Genomic DNA, 27,845 nt, shown 5'->3' with positions numbered 1-27,845 from the left:
CTTTTCACTAGTATTATGACCGTTTTTTTACTTGAATTATACTGCTATATAAATAAAACATTTCTTTAATTCAAATCCATTAACATTTCTTTTATTCAACATTTTTATAATATATTCGATTATTTATAATAGTTGTAAAATATTAACTATAAGTCTTAAGGAAGGAATGGTTTTTCAGTCTTGTTGTTGAGCCATAAATACAAATTTTATTGTATGGACTGTATGCATACAATATTAAGGGAAACGTAAATAAATTAATTGGTGATATAGCAAACAAAAGAGAAGAACTAACAAAACTATTGGCTGCAGTAAACCATCAAATCGCGAGTAGGCATTTCACACTTTGAGTAAGTTGACTTGTAATTCGCCAATTTTAATACTATACTTTTTTATTTTAGTTCAGAAAGCTGCAATTGAGGTTCGAAAGTTACAATTGAAGTTCAAAAATTTCAATCCAAGTTCAGAAAATTTAAATTCAAGCTCAGAATATCTATTTGTAGTTCAGAAAATTAAAACTGAAGTACAGAATTTCTGTTTGTAGTTCAGAAAATTATAATTGAACTTAAATTGTAATTTGCTGAACTGCAGTTGAAATTCCTGACCTTCAATTATAATTTACTGAACTTCTATTGAAAATTGTGAACTTCAATTGAAATTCCCAAGCTTTCAGAACTTCAATTGCAACTTTCAAAATTTTTTTACATGAAATGAACAATTTAACATTTTTTCTGATAGTTAGAGTGGTGAATTGCCTACCAGAGGTTTGAAACCACTTGCATTCGTGTTGGCGCTTTTCTATATCATTAATATAACAATATATTTTTAATAATTTCATTAGTAGACAAATATAAATTGTTTTCCTTTACATTTTAGAACTGTGTACAAAAATGTGTAATTTTACATACCGCAACCTAAACCAAAAAGTATTGCAACTCATAATCAGAGAAGCTTTGTATTGAATGTTGATTTATACCACAAAAATAACAAAATTTTTAACAAAACCAGGCTAAACGATAACGTTAACTACCAAAAAAAACATCAGTTATTTTACGATGCTTTCGTGGATCGATTTACACTTAAATACCGATTTAAATTGTTTAAGTTTTGACATTTTTTAGTTTAGAATGCCATATATACATTCAGTGGAATAATTTTACATTGAGGGTACTTTATGCTATTTTCTTTTTTTCGCAATTTTGCAATAATAAACGTAGGTACTCATAGTAATATTTTGTTTTAAATTATGTGATTACAATATTTATAAGGACCATTTAGTTGATGGTATTGGTACTGTCAGTTAATTTCATCAGCAATTATTTATATTCAAAATATTTTTTTGTTATACATATATCTATTTTATAAATTTTGGTTAAAAATTATTGACAAAATTGTTGCAATTAAAGTCCTTTAAAAATCTTTGCAAACTTTGTGCGATTGTTGAATATTTTTTTTAATTAGAGCATGAAAAGCTTAGAATTATTAGATTCTTAGATACTTATTAACCAAGATTATTTCAGTGTGTGTTGTTCGTTTGTTGTACAAATTCGTTGCATATTAATTTTCAGATCAAGAATACTCAAAGGTGTCGTGGCATCGTCTTGTTGGTCAATCGCTCGCCGCAATATCCATTGATGGAAATTGACATTCATTATAAAGTAGCGAAGGCACGGTCCTGCGCAAACACATCGCCAACCTGTGTTAGCAAAAGATATGCTGAACTGTAGAGGAAGAAACATTTTAAAAATTTAATAAAATCAAAATTGTAGTTCTGCTAAAAAGGGGTAAAGTATTGCATGTTAAAGTATAGCAAAGTCTCAGCGGCCTTGTCAAAAAATTGTGTTTGAATAGGTCTCATTCTTCATTCTCAGAAACATTTACAAAGGTACCTCGTAAGATATTAAAAATCCTCAACGCTTAGCTAAGCGTGGGGCAGTTGAGGGCGAGCAGTTTAATATGAGTTATAAGGGAGTAATTTGATGTGCTTGTAGGCGTATGAGTCGTGGCACAGTGGATGACAGACTCACACGTTTGGGGTTGCGGGTTCACAGCCCACTGCAAGCAAGCATTTTTTTTAATTTATTATCTTTTTTATTTTATAAATTACTATTTTAATGGACTATATGTTATTTTACTTTGTTTATGGTGTATTTAAAATACGGGACGATGCAAAGCATCGGTACACCTTATTTATGATATCTTTATTTTAATGTATTGGTTTGTTATTTTTAAATTTGTTTAGAGAGAGGTCACTATGTACCTGTTACACCTTGTATTTATTCATTGGGGGCGAGCACTGGGGGCTCCAAGGTATTGGCTGCGGGATGAGCCACCTTGTTTTGCTTTGAAAAACCCCTTGTATTTATTCATTGGGGGCGAGCACTGGGGGCTCTGAGGTTTCGCTCTAATGAGCCACCTCATCTTCTATTTGAAGAACCTCTTGTATTTATTCATTGGGGGCGAGCACTGGGGGTCTGAGGTTTCGCTCTAATGAGCCACCTCATCTTCTATTTGAAGAACCCTTAAAAAATGTGATATGGAGGCGAGCACTGGGCTCTGAGGTATTGGCACCCCATCTTCTACTCGAAGAACCTCCATTTTAAATTAAAAACTAAAACTATATCTTTAGAATATTTCACTAACAAGTTGAGAATTACAAGCACACTCAATGGCTAATGAAACAAACGAAAGAAAAAAAGTCATAGTTTAAGTCGCTTAAACAACGCTTTTTGCAATAACTTCAAAAAACTCACATTCAAACCGGTGTCCTTTCCCTACTTCTGTTTAACTTCTACATACAATAGCTATCTTCACCACCAGAAGGAGTCACTATTGTTTCCTACACCATATGATCGCCAAGCCTAAAGATTACCCACTGGAATAAGCTAGAGGTCTGCCAAAATACTGCCCTCAGAACCGCCACGGGTTGTCTGCTTATGCCCCCAGAACACCATCTACCCACTGGAAGAAACTACAGGCCTGCCAAAATACTGCCCTCAGAACCGCCACGGGTTGGCTCCTTATGTCTCCAGAACACCATCTACATAATCGAGAGTACTCCCAATAAGTGAAAGAAATGAAATGCTAACCGAACATGTTAAACTCTTACCTATCCAGAATCAACCCCGACATACAAAATGTCCCTGCTTGCAATGTGTCCCCACATGACACCAACCATCTCTTCAATTGTAATGTGGAACCAACTCCTCTAAGACCCCTCTCATTATGGTCCACCCCTGTTGAAACAGCAAGTTTCCGCGGACTCCCGTTAGAGGACATTGATGACAATTTGTGATTGGTCAGACCTATTGGATGGGGCGAAGCACTGCTACAACAACAACATCAGAAGGCACTCGAAGACGATGCCTCAAAACTAGCAACCAAAAGCATTAATTATCATTTCACTGACACAAATTTTATAGTTTTTTCTTCCCTAGTTGGACACAATCTTTTCATAATATTACTTAACAATTTCAGATTAGACATTTTTTTCAAGTTGTATTTTGACTTACCAGCAACAACAGTACTGCCACGTAAAATCAATGTACATGATCTAGCATTAACGCAACCTTTAACAAAGTTAATGTCAAACCCACTGTCAAAACTTGGAAAACGTCATGAAATGTTCACCACCAACTTGACGTTCTTCAAAGTAATCACATTGACCCAAAACAATTGAATTAATATCATTAGCTGTAGTCATAACAGCACCACCACAAGCTTTCATTGTACGTTTCCAATCTTCTTCTGGTGCATGAACAGCACAGAACATATCACGATCTGCAAAATACTGTGTACCAACATCACCAATTGGTAGTTTAGATAACACAACATTGGCGCCTTTCTTAGCTAGTTTATTGTACAGAATACGCCATTCAGCATCAACAATTTTCTGATACTTTTGAACATTTACAACACGTACTTCAGCACTATCACGCTCAGCCTTGAATTCCAATTCTATATTTAATAATGCCATTTTATATTTTTTGTACGACATTGGGTCCTTCAAAGAAAAGTATATCGTCCACAACCATTTTAGAAAATAAATCTTTTTGTTGATTAACAAGTTTGGAGGTCATTGCTGTGGCAGCGCATTTTTCCAATAAAGCACGTTGTTGTTCCTTTTGATTGGCGCTTCGACATGTACATCCATGTCATTTTTGGTCATGCATAATTGTAATGCTTTACATATAGCTTTAATGATGATACGTACATGCACGCCTTCCTCAACATATGGCTTAACTTGTGTTAAGATTGCCCTCCTTAAAATACTACTGAAGAGGTGCCATCGCCGAACTATTAAGAGAAATATTTTTATTCTACACATTCTAATATAACAAAAAACTTACCTCAGCATCTTGAGATTTGGCGATGTCGACTAGAGTTTTACGGCTGGACGCATAATATCCAATAGTTTCATAATGGTTGCACCATCATTTGAAATTGTGGCCCTACCACTGGAATCAACAATATGCTTGTCCATGCTGCGTGAACCCAATGTAGTGCGTACAGCGTCCACAATTGAATGCGAGGCATTGATGTTGGATATGAGTTGTGGTTTACCTTGAGAGCTTACACAAAAACTCATGTACCCAATACAAGTTCAGGACGTTCATATTTATCGACACGCTGTCCGGTGTGGCCCAAATGTTGGAAATATTCAGTTGGCACTGTTGCGAAAAAATATGGATCAATGAACAAAAGTAAAAGTGAAAGATTTTTTTTACCATCTGTTGTTACTTTACACATTAGACATTGGAAATGACGACCAGCATCTACAAATTGCATTTTAGCCTTGCACACGATTACATCTAATTGAATTCACCAAAATTTACAATGGGTGGCTCATATTCACCCTCAACCGTGCGTGTCATTGGTGAGATGATAAGTGTAAAGGACAAAGCTGTTGTTTTTAATAAATCAGCTGTTGCAAGTATGCAATACAAAAAGGCCTGCAAACGAGAAAGATCAATGTAATTGCTAAACAAAAAATTAATTTGGAATATCAATACCTAACGTAATGTGGCGAGGAGTTACCCTGATCTTGTACCACATATTTTGTGGTCACCAACGGTGGTAATAAACCCTGTTGATTAGTAACAAAAGCACCACCAGCGCTGATTTTCAATGATAACGCTTATCGGATTTGGTATCTGATCGGGATCTAAACGGCTTGATCATACTATTGCGCCTGTTGATATATACCAGTACCAGGTGCAGGTGGTTGCTAAAGAAAATAATACAAAAATAATCATCAGCAATATTTGAAATATATTAGTTGTATTAGCATACATTATAACCAGGACGTGCGGGTATTGGGGGTTGACCCGGTATGGGTGGCTGACTGGGCATTGGCGCTTATCTAGGTTGAGTTAGTGGCATCATTTGACCCATGTAACCACCTGGTGCACCTGGTGGTTGTTGTAGAGGATAACCTGGCTGTTGAGGTTATGGAGGACAACCAGGTTGTGGTGGAGGATAGCCCGACTGGTTTGACATTGCCAGATAGGTTGTTGCTGTTGTGGTATATACCTTGGCATAACTGGATGTGGTGTCATTGCCCCACCTGGTACAGTAGATGCGGGCGGCATACCTGGAGGACCATCCCAGCAAAAATCTAGTGACAGAAAATGGATTTTCCCATATCGCTACACATCCATTCATTCCTTTTTTTGTTTAGTTTTCCACGCATTTACCAAGCTATTAAGATCCTGATTTTGCAATTATTATTAACACTTCTTTGGTATTTCTTGTTCATTTTTATAATTGTACTTAATTTAATAATTATAATAAATTAGGTCCACGCTTTTCTGTGCTCAAATTTTACTTCTAAATAGCATTGGCGGCTTCGCGGAATTGGTTCTAGATACAAACACACGTTACAGCACCAAATTTAGAGATTGCTTTTGCTGATATTGTTGTGAATTATGTTTCTTTATGAAAAATGTACACTTTTAATTTTTATTCAGACCCAAAACACTTTTTCTTCTATTTATTTGGAAATTTGCAACTTTTTCAATGCGGTACGTCTGCGGCGTTTCAAGCTGAAAACAAATGGCGGATTCGCAGAAAATTTTTTTACGTATTTGAGGGTACATACCATGTAAGAAAAGGCAAGCATATATGAATCGGACATTTCAATTAGGCCATCTCATTCTTTCATACTAACAATTGTGGAACAATATGGGATATTTTGTTGTTGGTCACCATTTTCGGTCACTAGATTTTTACTGGGATGTTCTGTAGCTAGTTATTTAACCACTGCCGTTAGATGGGTCTCCTAAACATTGCCTAAGTGAAGACAAGCATTTTTTTACCCGCAAACGTAGACGTATATAGGTGTAAAAATAAGCACGGCTATTGTGTTAAATATTATTATTGTGAAAATAAGGACGGCGAGTTATGTGTTGCCTAGGGGCGGCGAATATTCAAATCCGCCACTGCGGCTCGCTATTGTGCCTGCCTACCTCCTGCTGTGATGAACTCTACTCATATCTAAACTACGATGATACGATCTATTGTAAGAGTATATAGTGATATCAAACGCTTATGCACAGCTACGTCACTTATGATGGATATAAGTATATTGAAGACTGCTAAGAAACTACATGCTGCTTTGAATTTAGTCAGCAATTGAAAAGTAAAGTATTTTCTTGACAAACAAAAATTACGCTCTATAAGTCTCTCATCATAGCTGTCCTAATGTATATCATGTCCGGAGTCGAAAAAAGATGGAACTACACTTGCAGTGTTCCAGCTTAAAGTTCTCCATATGATTTAAAGTCCTGTCCGTAATGATAACGCGGTGCATCAAAGGAGGTTTAATGATGAGCTGTATGCGCTTTACGCATATATACATTAGCGTAGTGCAGCGTATAAAAGCCCAAGGGCTTCGCTGGTTCGACTCAGAAAGCAGGAATGCTCAGCACTATATTTGAGGAAGGTGAAGACCTCTACTGAGTTGCGAGGAAGAGGTAAAAAAAGACTTGAACTCTCACTTGATTTTAACTGGACTGGATAATGATAAAATGCCTATGATCTTCAGGGACTTTGGTAGGAGGACCACACTGGCTTTTTCCACACATTATTATTATACTCAGCGTGTTTTGCACACAGGGTATATTAACTTTGGTAACATAAAGGTTGATTGTTAAGGTATCGAGATAGATATAGAATCGAGATAGATATAGACTTCCGTATTTCAAAATCATCTTAATTACTGATGAAAAATTGTATCAAGCCATGTACGCACGTCCGTCTGTCCGTCCGTTAACACGATAACTTGAGCAAATATTATGATATCTTATTAAACATTTGATGGAAAACACAGAAAACCTGAATCTTTAGTAAATAATATACCTAGAATGTTGAAATTCGATCTCTTGATAAAAAATTTTAAATCATTTTTGAAAATGAGCCCGGCACCGCCCACTTGTGATAAAATCAATTTTACAAATATCATTAATCATAAATCAAAAACCGTTACACCTATCATAACAAAAAGCAGAGCCTTTACTATAAGGAATGCTTCGAAGAAAAATGAACGAAATCGGTTAAGGACCACGCCCACTTTTATATTAAAGATTTTTTTATCTTTGCAAAAAAGAGACTAATATCAATTATATTTCTTTTCCCAAGTGGAATTATAATAAGAAATAGGAAAAAATTAAAATTTTTGAAAATGGGCGTGGCACCGCCCCTTCTATGACTAAGGAATTTTCGTGAGCCATAACCCGAAGAAAAATTACTGGATCGTGATAAGATTGGGTACACATATTTTCCTTATAGCAGGTAATATTTCTAGATCGAGATAATTAAAACCCACGCCTACTTTTATAGTTAAAGACCACGCCTACTTTTATATAAAAGAAGTTTAAAAGGGTCTTAGACTAGAATAATAAGCTATATCTTAGCGAAAAATAATATTGTGTCAATGATATTTCACTTACCAAGTTTTATTGTAAGAGGAAATTGGGAGACATTTTGTTTAAATGGGCGGCGCCACGTATTATGTAGCACAAAAATTTATCTGAAATGAACTGTACAATTGAAGCTTCCGCTTAGTATATAATGTTCGGTTTGTTGAGAGCGTATATTTAGGTATCCGATTAGCATAAATCCCACATACAACCGATTTTTCAGAAAAGAGGTTTCTTGTCATATCTTTCTCAATTTATCAGATTGAAGCTTCAAACTTCATCATATGCTTACATATCTAGCGTATATTGTTCGTATATTGCACATATTGTTGTCTGAAAAAATGGATGAGATCGGTCGTATCTATAGCATATCTCCCCTACAACCGATTGTTCAGATAAGAAACTTTTTGTAATTTCTGCCCCATTTTAACAGCTAGAACCTTCAAATTTCACCAAATGCTTTCGTATATAGCATATATTGTTGTCTGAAAAATTCGAAGAGATCGTTCGTATCTATAGCATATCTCCACTACAACCGATTGTTCAGATAAGAAACTTTTTGTAATTTCTGCCCCATTTTAACAGCTAGAACCTTCAAATTTCACCATATGCTTTCGTATATAGCAGATATTGTTGTCTGAAAAATTCGAAGGGATCGGTCGTATATATAGCATATGTCCCCTACAACCGATTGTTCAGATAAGAAACTTTTCGCAATTTCTACACCATTTGAACAGCTAGAAGCTTCAAACTTCGGCAAATGCTTACGTATATAGCATATATTGTTGTCTAAAAAAATTATAGAGATCGGTGGTATATATAGCATATGTCCCCTACAACCGATTGTTCAGATAAGAAACTTTTTGTAATTTCTGCCCCATTTTAACAGCTAAAACCTTCCAATTTCTCCAAATTCTTACATATATATATATATATTTATATATTATAGCAGCTATTGTTGTCTGAAAAATTCGAAGGGACCGGTCGTATATATAGCATATGTCCCCTAAAACCGATTGTTCAGATAAGAAACTTTTTGTAATTTCTGCCCCATTTTAACAGCTAGAACCTTCAAATTTCACCATATGCTTTCGTATATAGCAGATATTGTTGTCTGAAAAATTCGAAGGGACCGGTCGTATATATAGCATATGTCCCCTACAACCGATTGTTCAGATAAGAAACTTTTTGTAATTTCTGCCCCATTTTAACAGCTAGAACCTTCAAATTTCACCAAATGCTTTCGTATATAGCATATATTGTTGTCTGAAAAATTCGAAGAGATCGTTCGTATCTATAGCATATCTCCACTACAACCGATTGTTCAGATAAGAAACTTTTTGTAATTTCTGCCCCATTTTAACAGCTAGAACCTTCAAATTTCACCATATGCTTTCGTATATAGCAGATATTGTTGTCTGAAAAATTCGAAGGGATCGGCCGTATATATAGCATATGTCCCCTACAACCGATTGTTCAGATAAGAAACTTTTCGCAATTTCTACACCATTTGAACAGCTAGAAGCTTCAAACTTCGGCAAATGCTTACGTATATAGCATATATTGTTGTCTAAAAAAATTATAGAGATCGGTGGTATATATAGCATATGTCCCCTACAACCGATTGTTCAGATAAGAAACTTTTTGTAATTTCTGCCCCATTTTAACAGCTAAAACCTTCCAATTTCTCCAAATTCTTACATATATATATATATATTTATATATTATAGCAGCTATTGTTGTCTGAAAAATTCGAAGGGACCGGTCGTATATATAGCATATGTCCCCTAAAACCGATTGTTCAGATAAGAAACTTTTTGTAATTTCTGCCCCATTTTAACAGCTAGAACCTTCAAATTTCACCATATGCTTTCGTATATAGCAGATATTGTTGTCTGAAAAATTCGATGGGATCGGTCGTATATATAGCATATGTCCCCTACAACCGATTTTTCAGATAAGAAACTTTTTTTATTTCTGCCCCATTTTAACAGCTAGAACCTTCCAATTTCACCAAATGCTTTCGTATATAGCAGATATTGTTGTCTGAAAAATTCGAAGAGATCGTTCGTATCTATAGCATATCTCCCCTACATCAGATTGTTCAGATAAGACACTTTTTGTAATTTCTGCCCCATTTTAACAGCTAGAACCTTCAAATTTCACCATATGCTTTCGTTAAAGCAGATATTGTTGTCTAAAAAATTCGAAGGGACCGGTCGTATATATAGCATATGTCCCCTACAACCGATTGTTCAGATAAGAAACTTTTTGTAATTTCTGCCCCATTTTAACAGCTAGAACCTTCCAATTTCACCAAATGCTTTCGTATATAGCAGATGTTGTTGTCTGAAAAATTCGAAGAGATCGTTCGTATCTATAGCATATCTCCCCCACAACCGATTGTTCAGATAAGAAATTTTTGTAACTTCTGTCCCATCTTAACAGCAAGAACCTTCAAATTTCACCATATGCTTTCCTATATAGCAGATATTGTTGTTTGAAAAATTCGAAGGGATCGGTCGTATATATAGCATATGTCCCCTACAACCGATTGTTCAGATAAGAAACTTTTTGTAATTTCTGCCCCATTTTAACAGCTAGAACCTTCCAATTTCACCAAATGCTTTCGTATATAGCAGATATTGTTGTCTGAAAAATTCGAAGAGATCGTTCGTATCTATAGCATATCTCCCCTACAACCGATTGTTCAGATAAGAAACTTTTTGTAATTTCTGCCCCATTTTAACAGCTAGAACCTTCAAATTTCACCATATGCTTTCGTATATAGCAGACATTGTTGTCTGAAAAATTCGAAGGGAACGGTCGTATATATAGCATATGTCTCCTACAACCGATTGTTCAGATAAGAAACTTTTCGCAATTTCTACACCATTTGAACAGCTAGAAGCTTCAAACTTCAGCAAATGCTTACGTATATAGCATATATTAGCCGTGTTTTTTAACACGCGTATATCCGTTTACGCTTAAACTTTATATTGACTGCTAAGAGACAAACTATAAATACACCTCTGAAATTGCTGCGCATAAATTTTGTCCTACTAAATTTCAATACGCATTATACTCAGATGTAACTGAAATATGTGTCTTTGTTTCTCCCTGTACACTAATTCTATGTATTATATGTGTGTCCACAATTCATCGCAACTGATTCAGCTATATGTTATACCCTATGGCCATCAGAGCGTTGCGTCTCCGCTTTTCGGTACACCCTGTTGCTGTAGCTAGTTGTTTTACCACAGCCGCTAGATGGGTCTCCTAAGCATTATCTAAGCGAAGATAGGCGTTTTTTAACACGCGCAAACGAAACGTATACGCGCGTGTTAAAAAACACGGCTATTGTTGTCTAAAAAAATCATAGAGATCGGTGGTATATATATTACTGTCATTTTTGCTCCCTTTTTAACGGCTAGAAGCTTCAAATTTCATCAAATACTTACGTCTACGTTATATGTATATCTTAAAAATCGGTTAGGTATGTACATCTGTTGACTACATATTTCATATCTTATACAGACGATTATTTGATCCCCTCCTATATACGCCACTGCCTATGGATGAAAGGTTCAGTGTATAAAGGGCGACATCAGCATGTGTTGCTTACGGCCCGATTCTTAGCGTTACCGGTAAAATAGTACCCAGAACATTATGTAACCGAAAATCGTTACCAGTTGTTTTATTCGCGATTCTGGCCAAAGTGGTGACGCTGTCATCACCGAAAACTCACCACTGTCTGTGGTGAAATTGAAAAGTTGGTTTTCTTCGCTTTACCCATGGCGGAACGATACAAGGTGGCAGCATGGGACAGCTGAATATAAACTTTTTTTATTTAATTTTATACACCAACTTCCGACGCAGTACGATTTTGACATTTGTCCATCGAATTTACAAAAACGAAGTACATGGAATTTTTATTTGTTTGTAGGTATGACACCATGCTGCCACCGTGCATGGCGGAACGATACAAGGTGGCAGCATGGTGACATACCTACAAACATAAATAAATATTCCATGTACTTTGTTTTTGTAAATTCGATGGACAAATGTCAAAATCGTACTACGCCGGAAGTTGATGTATCAAATCAAATAAAAAAAGTTAATAATCAGCTGTCCCATGCTGCCACCGTGTATGGTTCCGCCATGGCTTTACCGAAAATGTGTCACTCGTAGATACGATGTTAACGAATAAACGGGACGATGTGTATATACATATGTGCATACATGCGTACGTTTTTATATAGCTATATTGTAATATATACTGTGAAAGTACATGGAAACAAATATGTATAGCAAGAGGCAACACTTTTTTACTATTATGTTTACTTATTTGCGCTCACAATTCTTTATTTTTCAGTATTGCCTTTTTCTAAACAATAGCTTTTGCGTGGTTACATCGATGTTACCACCTATTTTAGTGGGTAAACAATTATCCGGCTACTTTCGTGGGCAGAATGCCAAAAGGGTACAAAAGTTACCACATGAAGAAAGTTGCCGTGGTGAAGAAAGTTGTTACCACATTAGAATCAGGCTGTTAATATATAACAGTTGGGAGTTGGGTTTCGAAATGTTGGTAAACTTTTCCTTAAATGTATTTTGGTAGTTTTTTATTTAACCTGTTTTGTTAAGCGATAACCATCTTCAATATTAGTTAGAAGTGAGGTTGGAATTAGCATCAATTGAGTAGGTAAAATAAATTTATTTAAGTTGATGTAATAAAATTAAAAATTAATATTAACTGCGTAATTAAGTAAGCTTGTCACTGTTTTTAGATGATAAGATCTCTATTATCTTAATCATAATCTAAAGGGTTACCAACAGGTATGTGCTGCAAATCACTTTCGAGTGAAATTGCGTGTTTTATCCAGTAAATTTAAATTGGCTCAATAATAATATTAATAATAATTTTATTCGAAAGTGAATTTTAGCTAATCCCTATATATATCTTGACTCATGTTTATTTGTTTGTTTAAACGCTTATTTTTATTGAATCCACGAAGGATATGATAATTTGTAATAAAATAGACTATAAATAAAAAAACCGTCTAGTTTCTTAAAAAAATATGCCTAGTTTTTAGTAACTAGTCCAGTGGCAAATCCACAAAAATATGGGGGAGTAACCGCTCCCAAAGCCGTCGTAACTATGAAAATCTGTGACCAGATATCTATATTCAAAAAGAGGTCAACTTATCAATATATAGTCAATTGATTCCGTTCCACCTTTATATTTTTATTTCTCATAAATATTTTTCCAATTTCTATGTCAAAAATTTTAAAATCAAAGTTCAGCAAGAATATGTCTTTATATAAGCACATATTTTTCGCTGATTTTGTCCATTTATATGAAGGAAATGCTTACAATTACTTTATTTTCTTTTTTTTTACTTTTTATTTCTAGGTGGAAAAGTGTAGTGCATTATTTATTACAAGGTGAAAAACTTACTTTTATTAATTCAGAATGCATACAATACGGGAGCGTAACGTTTGCCTGCTTTAGAAAATTCTACCTCGCAAAATCCTGCAAAATGTTAAAAAATCCTGCATAGGTAAAATCCTGGTTTTCTAAAATTTTGCTTTTCCAAAATCCTGGTTTTCCATAATTCTGCTTTTGCTAAATCCGGCTTGACAAATTCTGCTTTTAGTGTACTTACCCTTTAGATAAACTTTCTGAACAACGAAATGAACCAACATACGCAGCGAAAGATTCAAACTCATACACAGCGATTTTAGAAATCAAATAAACAACTTTATTCGTAATATGTTTATATATATGTATGTGTGTATGTATGTAAATATTTTAGTCTAGTAAATTGAAATATTTTTTGCAACTCTCTTCAAATAACTTGGTTGATTTAATTCATTCCTTTTTTTAATAACTCTTCGTATTTGCTTGTTTTTTTTTAATTATGTTTCTTTTCTTTCTTATTATTTCTCCATTTTCCCTTCTTTGTATTTGAGTTTTCGCATAAATAAGCTCCTTTTGTAAATTTTATACGAGTCTACAAAATTGTGAGGTACTTTCACCTACAATGACTTTTAGTCTACGATGTATAACGGTATTTCTAGTTCCAGCAATTCGTCAATGAACATGTGTACATACATACATATTGTAACGAATTTACTTGCAAATCCTCTTATTTGCAATCCTCTGCTAAGTTCGAATCACTAAACTGTTGAATAAATAACTCCAATATTGAATAATGGAAAAATGGCCTTTATTAAAGTACTTCACAATAACACTTATACTTTGCTACTCGCTGGCTTAATAACCAAACTGATTGATAACTCAAATTAAACTCTACTATTGGCCGCCAGATCGCGTGCTTAATCAATAACTGATTGATTGCTCAACTCAAACTGAATTACTTCTTACTCGCTTGCCCCGCTTTTATAGTTTACGCTGCATACTTCTAGGCTCTTCGATTTCCAGAACTTACTAGTTGTTTCGGCTACAAAATCGCCAGCCACAACTACGTGCACAAATTATTGCTCTCTCTTGTGACAACTCAGATAAGATATATGCATGTGTTTGTGCATTGCCGCTCCGCTGCTCGTATACGTACATATGTGTAGACGCAATTATTTATTCGTTTATGTAGATACATAAAGATTGAATTATTGATGTGAATGTTTGTAGTTTACAGCAGGCATGCTTAACGAACGAAACGATATAATTTCGTTACGATAATCAACGCTAATAAACGAAACGAAGTCATTTCGTTTCGTTTATTAACGTTAAGAACGTCAAATTAACGTTAATTTGACGATCTTAACGTTAATAAACGAAACGAAGTGACTTCGTTTCGTTTATTAACGTTGATTATCGTAACGAAATGATATCGTTTCGTTCGTTAAGCATGCCTGGTTTACAGTCTCTCGCGCGCACATAGGCATATAAGTAAATGCATCTGTGTGTGACATCTCTCTGGGCTGCCTTATATATGTGTATACTTGATTTGATTATTAACGTAAATACTGCTTGGCATGGCCTTAGCATCGCTTAGTGATGGGATAATTTAGTGATGCTAATATCCGTGACAATATGTATGTTCATATGGGTGGAATAATAAAATAAAAAATAATGTGTACACAGTGTTGTATTTAAATGTAATATAAACAAGTAAGGAAGGCTAAGTTCGGGTGTAACCGAACATTACATACTCAGTTGAGAGCTGTGGAGACAAAGTAAGGGAAAACCACCATGTTGTAAAAAGAACCTCGGGTAATCCTGGAATGTGTTTGTATGACATGTGTATCAAATGGAAGGTATTGAAGAGTACTATAAGAGGAAGTGGGCCATAGTTCTATAGATGGACGCCATTTAGGGATATCGCCATAAAGGTGGGCCAGGGGTGACTCTAGAATTTGTTTGTACTATATGGGTATCAAATGAAAGGTGTTAATGAGTATTTTAAAAAGGAGTGGGCCTTAGTTCTATATGTGGACGCCTTTTCGAGATATCGCCATAAAGGTGGGCCAGGGGTGACTCTGGAATTTGTTTGTACTATATGGGTATCAAATGAAAGGTGTTAATGAGTATTTGAAAAGGGAGTGGGCCTTAGTTCTATGGGTGGACGCCTTTTCGGGATATCGCCATAAAGGTGGAACAGGTGTGACTCCAGAATTTGTTTGTACGATATGGGTATCAAATGAAATGTGTTAATGATAATTTTAAAAGGGAGTGGGCCTTAGTTCTATGGGTGGACGCCTTTTCGGGATATCGCCATAAAGGTGGACCAGGCCTGACTCTAGAATTTGTTTGTACGATATGGGTATCAAATGAAATGTGTTAATGATAATTTTAAAAGGGAGTGGGCCTAAGTTCTATAGGTGGACGCCTTTTCGAGATATCGCCATAAAGGTGGACCAGGGGTGACTCTAGAATTTGTTTGTACTACATGGGTATCAAATGAAAGGTGTTAATGAGTATTTTAAAAGGGAGTTGGCCTTAGTTCTATAGGTGGACGCCTTTTCGAGATATCGCCATAAAGATGGACCAGGGGTGACTCTAGAATTTGTTTGTACGATATGGGTATCAAATGAAAGGTGTTAATGAATATTTTAAAAGGGAGTGGGCCTTAGTTCTATGGGTGGACGCCTTTTCGAGATATCGCCATAAACGTGGACCAGGGGTGACTAGAATTTGTTTGTACTATATGGGTATCAAATGAAAGGTGTTAATGAGTATTTTAAAAGGGAGTGGGCCTTAGTTCTATAGGTGGACGCCTTTTCGAGATATCGCCATAAAGGTGGACCAGGGGTGACTCTAGAATTTGTTTGTACGATATGGGTATCAAATGAAAGGTGTTAATAAGTATTTTAAAAGGGCGTGGGCCTTAGTTCTATAGGTGTTCCTTTGTTGTATATGTGAAGGCGTTTTCGAGATATCGATCAAAATGTGGACCAGGGTGATCCAGAACATCATCTGTCGGGTACCGCTAATTTATTTATCAACCCTATTCTTGAATCCATCGTATGTTCGATTTTCGTAGATTCTACGAAAGTCCGTTCACTGAATCCATCGTAAGTTCGAAATTCGTAGAAAGCCTTTACTGAACTCACTCGAACTGTCAAATCGTAGAGTTTCGTACAAATTTTCTACGACGCGTATCAGCTTGTGGAAAAAAGTGAAATTATCTCAAATTCAGAATAAAAAGGAATGTTAAACAAATAAAATGTAAGTATATTATTAAAAGTGATATTTATACTAATTAAATTGCAATATATTGTTATAATAGGTCTAAAATTGTCACAACTCGCCAACAATGTTCCCGCCTACTTGACCTATTGCAGCAGCACCTTGAAATGGTGCTAGGCTTTACAAAGTGCGCAAAGGAGGAGGTTAACAAATTTTGGGAAAACATTGCAAATAGTATTGCGCCACCAACCAAAGATGCAACTACCTAGAAAAAAGTAATGGTTTTGTAATATGTATGCATGTATGCATATCGGCAACAGAGCTTCACAGATTTGGAAGAAAGCTTAAAAGAATTAAATTAAAATTAATTATTACAAAAACTATAAAACATGATTACACATTGAAACCTATATTTTTCGTAGAAATCCCTTTTTACGCTATGTTTCTCTTCGTTGGTCATATCTAAATGTATCAGTTGTGGACATAGCCGCGTTTGGAAAATTAGTAAGGCATCTTTCAAAACTTTGGAAAATGTGGTCTGACACATCGGACAGTCAAAATCGTTTCCAACTCCGTGCTGATAGCTACCTTCCGCAAAAAAAACACGTAATACCGATGCTAAGCGTATTATAGGAGTCATTGAAGATGACCCACCCAACGGTGTACTTCCTTCATTTATAACACCGAGCACGTAGGTAAACGCAGCCTTGTTTAGGTGGAAAGTTTTTATAAAACACAATTTTTTAAAGCCTTTATAAGTTCATTAAAACACGAATCCTTTCACATACATAGCCTCTTCTAATTTCAAAACTCCTCGCAATTTTTAAATCACGCCTTTCTTGCTCATTTTCTTCTAACAAAGCTGCAAATTATATGGAATCCATTTTAAGCACTAAACTTTTATTTTAAATGATATAATGCAATTTTAAACTAAAATTTAAGTTGAAATTTTTTATTTACAATCGCTCAGCTGACTTCGAATAACCAAAATTTGACATTTTATGTTGGCAGCACTTTTTTCGGTTTCACATGAGTTCAGTGATAGCAAATTCTTCGTATTCGTAGCGGAGGGTTGTCTTCGTAGATTTTCTACGATGGATCTAAGAATAGGGCTGTATATATGTAATACCACGAACAGTATTCCTTCCAAGATTCCAAGGGCTTTTGATTTCGCCCTGCAAAACTTTTTCATTTTCATCTACTTAATATGGTAAGTGTCACACCCATTTTAACAAGTTTTTTTCTAAAGTTATATTTTGCGTCAATAGACCAATACAATTACCATGTTTCATCCCTTTTTTCGTATTTGGTATATAATTATGGCATTTTTTTAATTTTTCGTAATTTTCGATATCGAAAAAGTGGGCGTGGTCATAGTCGAATTTCGGCCATTTTTTACACCAATATAAAGTGTGTTCAGATAAGTACGCGAACTGAGTTTAGTAAAGATATATCGATTTTTGCTCAAGTTATCGTGTTAACGGCCGAGCGGAAGGACAGACGGTCGACTGTGTATAAAAACTGGGCGTGGCTTCAACCGATTTCGCCCTTTTTCACAGAAAACAGTTATCGTCGTAGAATCTAAGCCTCTACCAAATTTCACAAGGATTGGCAAATTTTTGTTCGACTTATGGCATTAAAAGTATCCTAGACAAATTATATGAAAAAGGGCGGAGCCACGCCCATTTTGAAATTTTCTTTTATTTTTGTATTTTGTTGCACCGTGTCATTACTGGAGTTGAATGTTGACATAATTTACTTATATATTGTAAAGATATAAATTTTTCTTTTAAAATTTGATTTTAAAAAAAAATTTTTTAAAAAGTGGGCGTGTTCGTTCTCCGATTTTGCTAATTTTTATTAAACGGACATATAATAATAAGGGTAACGTTCCTGCCAAATTTCATCATGATATCTTCAACGACTGCCAAATTACAGCCTGCAAAACTTCTAAATTACCTTCTTTTAAAAGTGCGCGGTGCCACGCCCATTGTCCAAAATTTTACTAGTTCTCTATTCTGCGTCATAAGTTCAACTCACCTACCAAGTTTCATCGCTTAATCCGTATTTAGTAATGAATTATCGCACTTTTTCGATTTTTCGAAATTTTCGATATCGAAAAAGTGGGCGTGGTTATTGTCCGATATCGTTCATTTTAAATAGCGATCTGAGATGAGTGCCCAGGAACCTACATTCCAAATTTCATCAAGATACCTCAAAATTTACTCAAGTTATCGTGTTAAGGGACAGACGGACGGACATGGCTCAATCGAATTTTTTTTCGATACTGATGATTTTGATATATGGAAGTCTATATCTATCTCGATTCCTTTATACCTGTACAACCAACCGTTATCCAATCAAAGTTAATATACTCTGTGAGCTCTGATTAACTGAGTATAAAAATGTTAAAGTGAACATGTCATTACTTTGAAAAGTGCGCACTTTAACATTATTTATATTACATTTAAATACAGAATTTTCTAAGTCGGGATTCTGAGAAGCAGGATTTAAAAAAAACAGGCTTTTAAAAGGCAGGATTTTGCTTTCGGGATTTAGCAAAAACAGGATTTCGTTGCCAACCCATACAATACTTGTAAGTATACAATATTGTAACGATTTTGCTGCAAATTCCTCTTATTTGCCCTTTTGCTAGGTTCGTATCGCTAAACTGTTGAATAAATAACTCCAATATTGAATAATGGAAAAATGGCCTTTATTAAAATACTTCACAATAACACTCAAACTGTGCAACGAATAGCTTATTAACCAAACTGATAGCTTAAATGAAAACTGACTTTCAAAATAATACTGCTATTGCTCGCGAGATATCGTCTTAGTCGTAACTGCTTGACAACTTAAATCAAACTGAATTACAGCGCCTTTACATCTGTCGCCTTTTATACTCATTGATTTTAACATTCGCATCTTCTAGTCGCTTCCAGAATCTACTAGTCCAGTATCTCTCAAACTTCTCAGCTGTAACTACAATTGCCCAATTTCATAGTTTTTCTCATTGCATACTTATAGGAGTATCTGAGATATATGCATGTGTTAGTGCATAGACTCTCCGCTGCTCGTATACGTACATGGTACATATATGTAGACGCAGTTATTGTTTCGTTTATGTAGATACATAATGATTGAATTATTGATTTGCATTCACGTCACTGCTTAGCATCGGCTTAGAGACGGCAGCACTCCTTAGTTTTGCTAATATTCGTAACAATATCGTACATATCAGAAAAATACGTCAAGCTAAATTTTTTTATTTAAGCTACTTGAAAATTGTTCATATATGCCAAGCTTGAATTGCTACAAGTGAGGATGAAGATCAAATATTGTAGCTCAATGGGAAGTCTCTTGAAAATCGAAACTTTTTGTATTATGTTTAATACTGTCATCGGGCTCTGAAATAAGTTTGAAATTTCAAGTGTCTAGATCATCGAGAAATTACTTAAAAGCCGGTTTCAAATTTCCAAACTCTCATCTTTTTTTACCCTTTTGTTTCTTTGTCGCGGTGTCTTAACCATTGTTTGCGTGAAATTTCAGGTTTGTAGCACAATGAAACGTTACTTAAAAATCGATCGCAAGATTCCCTCCATTCCGTACGATTTTTTTAAATATCTCAATCGGTAGGGGACGCACCAAACTTTTTGTTATGCGTTTTATACTGTCACCGGCCTCTGAATTAAGTTTGAAATTTCAAATATCTAGCTCACCAAGAAGTTACTTAAAAACCGATCTCAAAATTCCAAATTATTATCTAACTATTTCGATCCGTGCGCCACCTAACGGAACTTTTTTTACATTTGTTGCATTGTCCCGGTGTCTTTTATGTTCTGAGGAAGTGTTTTGAGTGTTTATTTCATATGTGTCACATTGACAGCCACGAAGTACAATGACAAAGCCTATAATAGCATTTGTTTCGACGAGCGGGTGCAATAATATCGTCTTCACTTGGAGCTTCACCGCTGCGTCCATTTAAAGGGACAGCATTCTCTGAAAGTTGGTTACCAAGTCGCGCTTTTCGTTCCAACAGAAATTTGACCAGGGCTTGCATCCTTACGTCTTTCGGCAAAATTTGGGTAACATTTTCCATGTTGCCAATGTTCTGTAGGAATAAGGTTGATCTAGTGACTAGGGTGATAGAGCTGTAACTTTATGGAACTGGTAATGCTTAAACTTAAGCTGGATATGACAATATTTCGGGCAAGTTGATCGCCCTCAATTAATTAATTCATATATGAAATCGCTGTACGGAAATTATTTTTGGAAAAGGAAAGATGGATAACAAATTTTCATCTTCAGTTTCCTCGAGGTCGATGCAAAGATTTTTTAATAGATACGAGCGGCAGTAGAAAGCGTTGTCACGCCTGTTTTCTTTAAATAGTTCTATACGAAATTTAAATCAAAGGTGCCTACCGTAGTAAAAGCCTTGAGTAAGCGAGTAGTAATCACAGATGAAAAACTCATGTTTCGACAAATTGAAGTCAATAATATGATGCAGTTTTCCATACATTTTAAATGGTGTCTACAAATCTAGGCTAACGGCTGAGAGTCAGGAATAGCGATAAGATTTCTCCCCGAAGGCTTTGGGGAGTGTTATCGATGTGATGGTCCTTTGCCGGATACAGATCTGGTACGCTCCGGTAACACAGCACCATTAAGGTGCTAGGCCGACCATCTCGGGAACGATATATGTGGCCAAATTAAATCTTCAGGCCATTCCTCCCTCTCCACCCCCAAGTTTCATGAGGAACTTGGGGTCTCCAGAGTCTCGTCTGTTAGTGAAACAGGATTCGCCGCGGATAGATGAGGTTGACAATTGGGTTTGGAGAAGCTATATATTGCGCTGGCAACCTGAAAGGGTTGCGCTACACAGCCCCTTGAATTTGGTATTTTAGTCGTCTCTTACGACAGGCATACCTACCAAATTTCCTACAAATGTTGACTACCCGGCACATAAAGGTTAAGTATTGAATTATAACGGAATTATATTTTATTTCGAAATAATAAGGCAATTGGTATTAGAGTTTAGTGCAATTGGTATTCGAAACTTACAATAGCAGATATAAGCTACAGACCGTGAACAACTTTTTTCATTTTCAATTTTTTCTTTGCACATTTTGTTTTGTATTGACAGTTTTTGATTTGCTATTTATTCTGTGTTGAAAAAATATACTACAGTTTTTGATGTTCAGCATTTGCAGTGACATAGCAAATGCATAGTTGTATATTTGGTTGGTGTATTGTGTAAATATACTACACCAGTTCGCAAATGCAATGCTGCTAGACTATTTACACAAAATCCTAGACTCCCCTAATATTTGATATGTTAAAAGTGTGAGTGATTGGTGTTTTTGGCCCAACAGTCGAAAATTTCAGCCCATACAATTAAAGCTCTCCTATTGGACTGAGACTGATCAACTCCACCGGTGCTGGAAGCATGGTCATATCCAGCACAAGGTTCATGCATAAAAATATTATACATCAACCCTCATGGCTGTCCCCCGGTCGAAATATGTATGTACAATCAGATCCACCACATTGTGATAGATGGAAGGCATTCCTGCAGTGTTTTAAATGTGAGCACGATCCGAGAACCTGGCATCGATTCGACCACTATCTCGTTTCAGCCAAAATACGCGCCCGCCTCTGCGCGGCTAAAACCAAGTAATAAAAACACAAGTAAAGCTAGAAGTCGGAAGGCTGCAATAGCAACAAACTGCCATTGCAATGGGAGCTATCTCTAAAGCACGTCCTACCGCCGCAGAAGAACAAATTGGTTACCGGCGACTGCAGAAAAACAACTCGTACGATGAAGAATGTCACGTTGCAATTGAAAGATGAGACTGAGCCTACCGGGCTATGTCGACAATTTTCTCAAAAAATTCGGCGAGAGATGGAAGGTTTGAAGTCCGTTGCAAATTCCTGTAGGAACAAGAACGGTGACCTTGTAACTGATGTCCAGAGAGTACTTAGATTATGGAGGGAACACTTCTGCTCTTCTAAATGGTGACAACCACGTACAGCACAGGGATGATGAATCCGATCCCGCAGTCTATGATGACGGAACTAATGCCCGTAAAGCCGCTTCGAAGGCCCTTCTAGTATTTCAATAACCTCCTAATACAGCAATTCCATTTTTATTGAGCTCCAGCAGAATCTCGTTCAGCGCCACCACCCACAGAAGCGGTGAGAGAACTCCTCCCTGGGGACTTCCTCTGCTCAAAAGACGGATATTTGTAACGAAGCCCATGTTGGTATTCTCTTATTATCCAGCAGTAATTGTGTCCATCGGCAGACAAGGTTGGTTATACCAGTCTGGTCCAGGGCGTTGGTAACCGCGCTGATTTCTATATTGTGAAAGGCACGCTCTATATCTAAATAGGCAGCCAGAGTGTATTCTTTGTAGTATAGGGAACCCTCTATTGTACCTTTGAGCTCATGGGGGGTGCTTTCGGTGAACCTGCCCTTCGAGTACGTATGTTGTGCCGTAGAAAGCTTGGGTCCATCTAGCATCGAATGTGGATCTCTTAGACCTTTTCCAGAACCTTCAGCATGAAGGAGGTAAGGCTGATTGGTCTATAGTCTTTAACGTATTCATGTGATCATCTGCCTGCTTTGGGTGAGAAAATGACTTCAACTCTTCTCTAGCTTATAGGAATATAAGCTAGAGCGACGATTGTTCTGTAAAGCCTTTGCGGGTGCGGTGATTTGAAGGAAGAGAAGCTGCGAATCTTATGTTTTCCTTGTTAATGACCAGAAACATGTCCGAGGGAAGCAGAGGGATCCGAATACCTCGGTCAGGTGTGGGGCTACCGCAGTCAGGGAAATGAGTGTTTAAGAGATTGACAGAATCTTGCTGACCCTACACGACTCACAGCTATTTCTAATTGACGAGCAGAAGAATTATCTTTACTCTTTTAACCTTGTTAATGCAACTACTATCATATTCCTATTAAGACCAGACGTATGTCCAGATTCTAAAAGACCCATGAGGCGCGGTATCTAAAGAGTGATAGTCTACATTCGACCTGGCCTATTATTAACTTTTTAATTAATCGACTTCAGCTGATATTCTGTGGGTATCTACATTCCAACTGCAGCTGAAATAATGAACATAACGTGTTTATATCTGGGATTTCCAAAAAATGCATTTTGTTTGTTAAAAATAAATGTTTTAGACTAATTTATGTAAACAACGTTAGAATTTTAATTTCTTTCACTTTCCTTTTGTAAGTGTTAGGGATGACGATGACCGGAATCCTGGGATAAAGAAAAAATATGTTTCATGCTGAAGATACGTTTTAGGTAAATGGATTTTTTTTTTGTTCTTTAGTATGAAAACGAGAAAATTGAATTACTATAACTTATATTTTTTATTATATATAGATGTGTACATACATAGGTGCATATGTGTTTTAGTTTTTGTCAAAAACAATAAATAAATCTGTACAGACTAAACTTCGGGATAATTCCGAGACTCCGGGATTAAGTTTTTAGATCCCGGAATTTCCGGAAGTAAATAAAATCATGAAAATCGTCATGCCTACTATGTATAATATGTATGGGGTATTCCATCCCATTTCGACCAATTTTGAACTCGACCCCTTCAGAATTTTTTCAAATTTTTTCATCCAACTCAAAAAAAGTTATGAATTTAAAAAAAACACCGTTTTTATTTTCAAAATGCTATAACTTTTTCAAAAATTGTCCGTTTAGGATCTTTTTTTTTTTTAAATTTGTTTTTAAATGTACTTTTCGGAAAAAATACAAAAAAATTTTTAAAGTTTTTTTTTTTAATTTTTCAGTTTTTCGAGATTTTTCGAATTTCGCCATTTTTTTTTCTCATAACGAACTTCAATCAATTCTGCAATTATCCCTACTAATCCCGGAGTGGGCCGATTTTTTTAAATTTGATTTGTATTTAATTGAAAAAAAAAATTTTCAAAATTAAAAATTTTTTTTTATCAATTTTATTTATATAACAAAAAAAATGTAAGGAAATGATTTTTAAGTATTCTTTTCTTTATATATTATGGTAATCTACGATTAAAATAACCAGGATTAATGACTGACACAGTAAACATGTAAGTTTTATAAAAATAATGTAACAAATTATGAATTTATTTATACTTAAAAATCATTTTCTTACATTTTTTTGTTATATAAATAAAATAGATAAAAAAAAATTTTTAATTTTGAAAATTTTTTTTCAACTAAATAAAAAAAAATATAAAAAAAAAATCGGCCCACTCCGGGATTAGTGGGGATGATTGCAGAATTGATTTAAGTTTTTTATGAGAAAAAAAAAAAAAAAAAAATATGGCGAAATTCGAAAAATCTCGAAAAACTGAAAAATTAAAAAAAAAACCTTTAAAAATTTGTTTGTATTTTTTCCGAAAAGTACATTTAAAAACAAATTTAAAAAAAAAAGATCCCAAACGGTAAATTTTTGAAATGTTATAGCATTTTGAAAACAAAAACGGTGTTTTTTTTAAAATTCATAACTTTTTTTGAGTTGGATGAAAAAATTCTGAAAAACGCCTTTCGTAAGCTAGAAAAAGAAGAAAAACTTTCAGCCAATTCTAAAGGGGTCGGGTTCAAAATTGGTCGAAATGGGATGGGATACCACGTATATTAAGGTAGTTTTAAAAAATCGTTGTCGGATTTTTTTGGGGTCACCCCTAAAATGTTTCCATTTTGTTAGATTTTCAGATTGCCAAAGTTTGAGCACAATTGGAAGATGTTAACCCGTGCTCCTAAGGCCTCAAAGTTTAGGGTCGCCGGTGATGCAGTATGAGGAAAAAAATAGATACATAGCTGACATAAAAAAAATTGTTGTGGGTCTAAAATTAACGGTATACGACAGCAAACATATTTAAGTGAAATGAGATTCCAAAGTACAAGTATTTGTCGATAATAAGCAATAATAATACAAATAACGCATCTTCGCTCTAAGAGGTACCCGGTACCTAGTCACAGTATCGCCTTTGATTTAATGTATGACACGGGCAAATAGGTTCAGCCGTTCCAGAGGGTCGCCGAAGTCGCCAAACTGCCGAAACGTCGAAATTTTTAAAACTTGAGGCCCCAGTGACACGGGTTAACATCTTCCAATTATGTTCAACTTTGGCAATTTTAAAATCAAACAAAATGAAACATTTTAGGGGGTGCCCCCAAAGAAATTCTGACATTTTTGTTTACCCGATGAGATAGAACCACTCTAATGCATATACATATGTACATTGTATACGCTTTGGCATATCAATTTCATAGAAACCTGTTCGATTTCTTAAGACTTTTTATTCGTATATTTTCGTACTTTGTGTTATGAATTTAATAACCCTAACAGTCATTGTAGTTAGTTAATTGCATGTGGAAGTGTAACATCGGTTCGGTAAATATCTCTGAAAAAAAGGTTCGTGCAAACAGTGACCTTTTTTGCCTCGAAGCCTTCATAATAATCTTATAAATAAGTATGTATATACATGTGTCTGCGAGTGGGTGTGTGCCACGCCCACTATATCGGTATGTGTATGTATGTGTCATTCGTAGCTATTTTGAGCCTCGATATAACGTTATGTTTTGCAGCAAATAAAAGACAAGCATTTTCCCTATCTTATATAGAAAATAATTAAAGAAAAAGGTTAAACGGTTTAATTGAAAACAATACTTACATTAAGTAATAATAATGCTAAAAGCTAGAAAACAATTAGGTCCTAGGTACTAGTCATCACACTCCTCACCAATCTAGGGCGTTGATCAGACAAATAAATAAAAACGTGTGTCTATCAGAAATCTGCTTTCAGTACTAAGAAAATTAGTGCAGTTAGTCATGAGCTAAAAAATTTTGTCTAAATGTGTACTTAGTCAAGTACAGACAAATACTATGAGTGATTAGCGCATAAAATAGAAAATACATACGAGAGGCCCGTAACACATATGTCTCATACATATGTATATGTATGACATTTTTGAGTATAAACTGATGTCATAGTCGCTTTAACTCAGTAGAACTTTGATTTCGTGTGTAATATAGCGTTGCCATATTTTTTTTTCCAAGTCGTCAGACGCCGCCCAAAAAACCGTCAAAAATCGTCATATCTATGACAACAACCAAATTTGAGTTAGGACGAAGTTGGGTTATTACCAGGGGACGTACGATTGTATGCGCCGGAAACCAAAATGAGATTTGAAAATTGTCTTTGATTATTATTTTTTGTTAACACATACAACACAAAAAATCGTTTTCAATTCATTTTCGTTTTCATTTTGTAAATAACAAAAACGTCTTAAAATATAAATTTTGTATTACATACAAATGGTACTTGTTTTCAGTCATTTAATTCTTTTTTTTTTTTTTTTGTTTTCTTTGAGCTCGAATCGAACCTCCTATATCATTTTAGTTTCTTAGTTTTCGCGTTAATTTTTTTAGCATATTTATTTGCGGTTCAATATTATGACAGGAAAAGTGATTCAGTTTTAAATAATCTTGGGCTAGCAATATTTCTTTTAATGTATCAGTTTATTTTAGTTTTTGGGTAATTTTGACGTAACCAAAAGTCCAATTCACCTCTTTTTTGTCACATTTTGTTTGGTAAAATATTATCTATAGCGTACTTTATCAAAAGTTTTATATCACCAACGGTTTACAATTTATAACACGAAATTCAGGTGAGCCCGAAATGCCGCTTCCACAAAGATTGACGGGTAATATGGTACGCAAACGTAGGCTAATTTGGTATAATATACCATTTAACCCGAATAATAACCAGATCAGTTTTACTAAAGAAAATATTAAATAACTTCTTTTAAAATTTACCAATTGTATTAATAAAAGATAAATAGCTTCTCAAAAGATAAAATAAAATTCCTCCTTGGCTCGTTGATATTAAAAATTAATAAGTTATTGGAAATATCAAAATTGCTTAAATACTATTAATCTTTATATATAAAAATCACGTGTCACTATATTTGTCCGGGATGGACTCCTAAACTACTGCCGATTTTGAATTTGTTTTGCACCCCGTGTGTAGTTTGATCTAACTTGAAATATAGGATACTTTATATATCAGTTTATACGTAACAATAAAATGTTACGTATACGCAGCGGCACTCATATTTTCAGGTGATGCGGATATACTTCCGTGTAATTGCTTGCTGTTTAATTAAACAGCCTGCTTATCAATAAAAAATATTATAGCGAATGATATCAAGTATAGCACATCACCAGGCCCGTCGAGAGAGGGGACATTTTTTTTTAA

At 35.2% G+C, this 27,845-nt stretch overlaps 1 protein-coding gene and 1 pseudogene across 1 annotated transcript in view; one reads left to right on the top strand and one right to left on the bottom strand.

Annotated features, from left to right (window-relative positions):
* LOC137245903 (uncharacterized) overlaps positions 1-27,845 on the top strand; it is a 93,113-nt gene that overhangs the window by 31,049 nt on the left and 34,219 nt on the right. The window contains exon 5 of the mRNA XM_067777094.1: positions 27,197-27,309. Within this exon, the coding sequence (XP_067633195.1) occupies positions 27,197-27,309 (113 nt within the window). The remainder of the gene's footprint in view (positions 1-27,196; positions 27,310-27,845) is intronic.
* LOC137243855 (T-complex protein 1 subunit eta pseudogene) overlaps positions 71-27,845 on the bottom strand; it is a 258,228-nt pseudogene continuing 230,453 nt past the window's right edge.

This window comes from Eurosta solidaginis, chromosome 3 (genome assembly GCF_040869045.1).
Source record: "Eurosta solidaginis isolate ZX-2024a chromosome 3, ASM4086904v1, whole genome shotgun sequence".
NCBI lineage: Eukaryota > Metazoa > Arthropoda > Insecta > Diptera > Tephritidae > Eurosta > Eurosta solidaginis.
The sequence above is the reverse complement of the archived record's forward strand: the minus strand, read 5'-3'. Positions and strand labels throughout refer to the sequence as shown.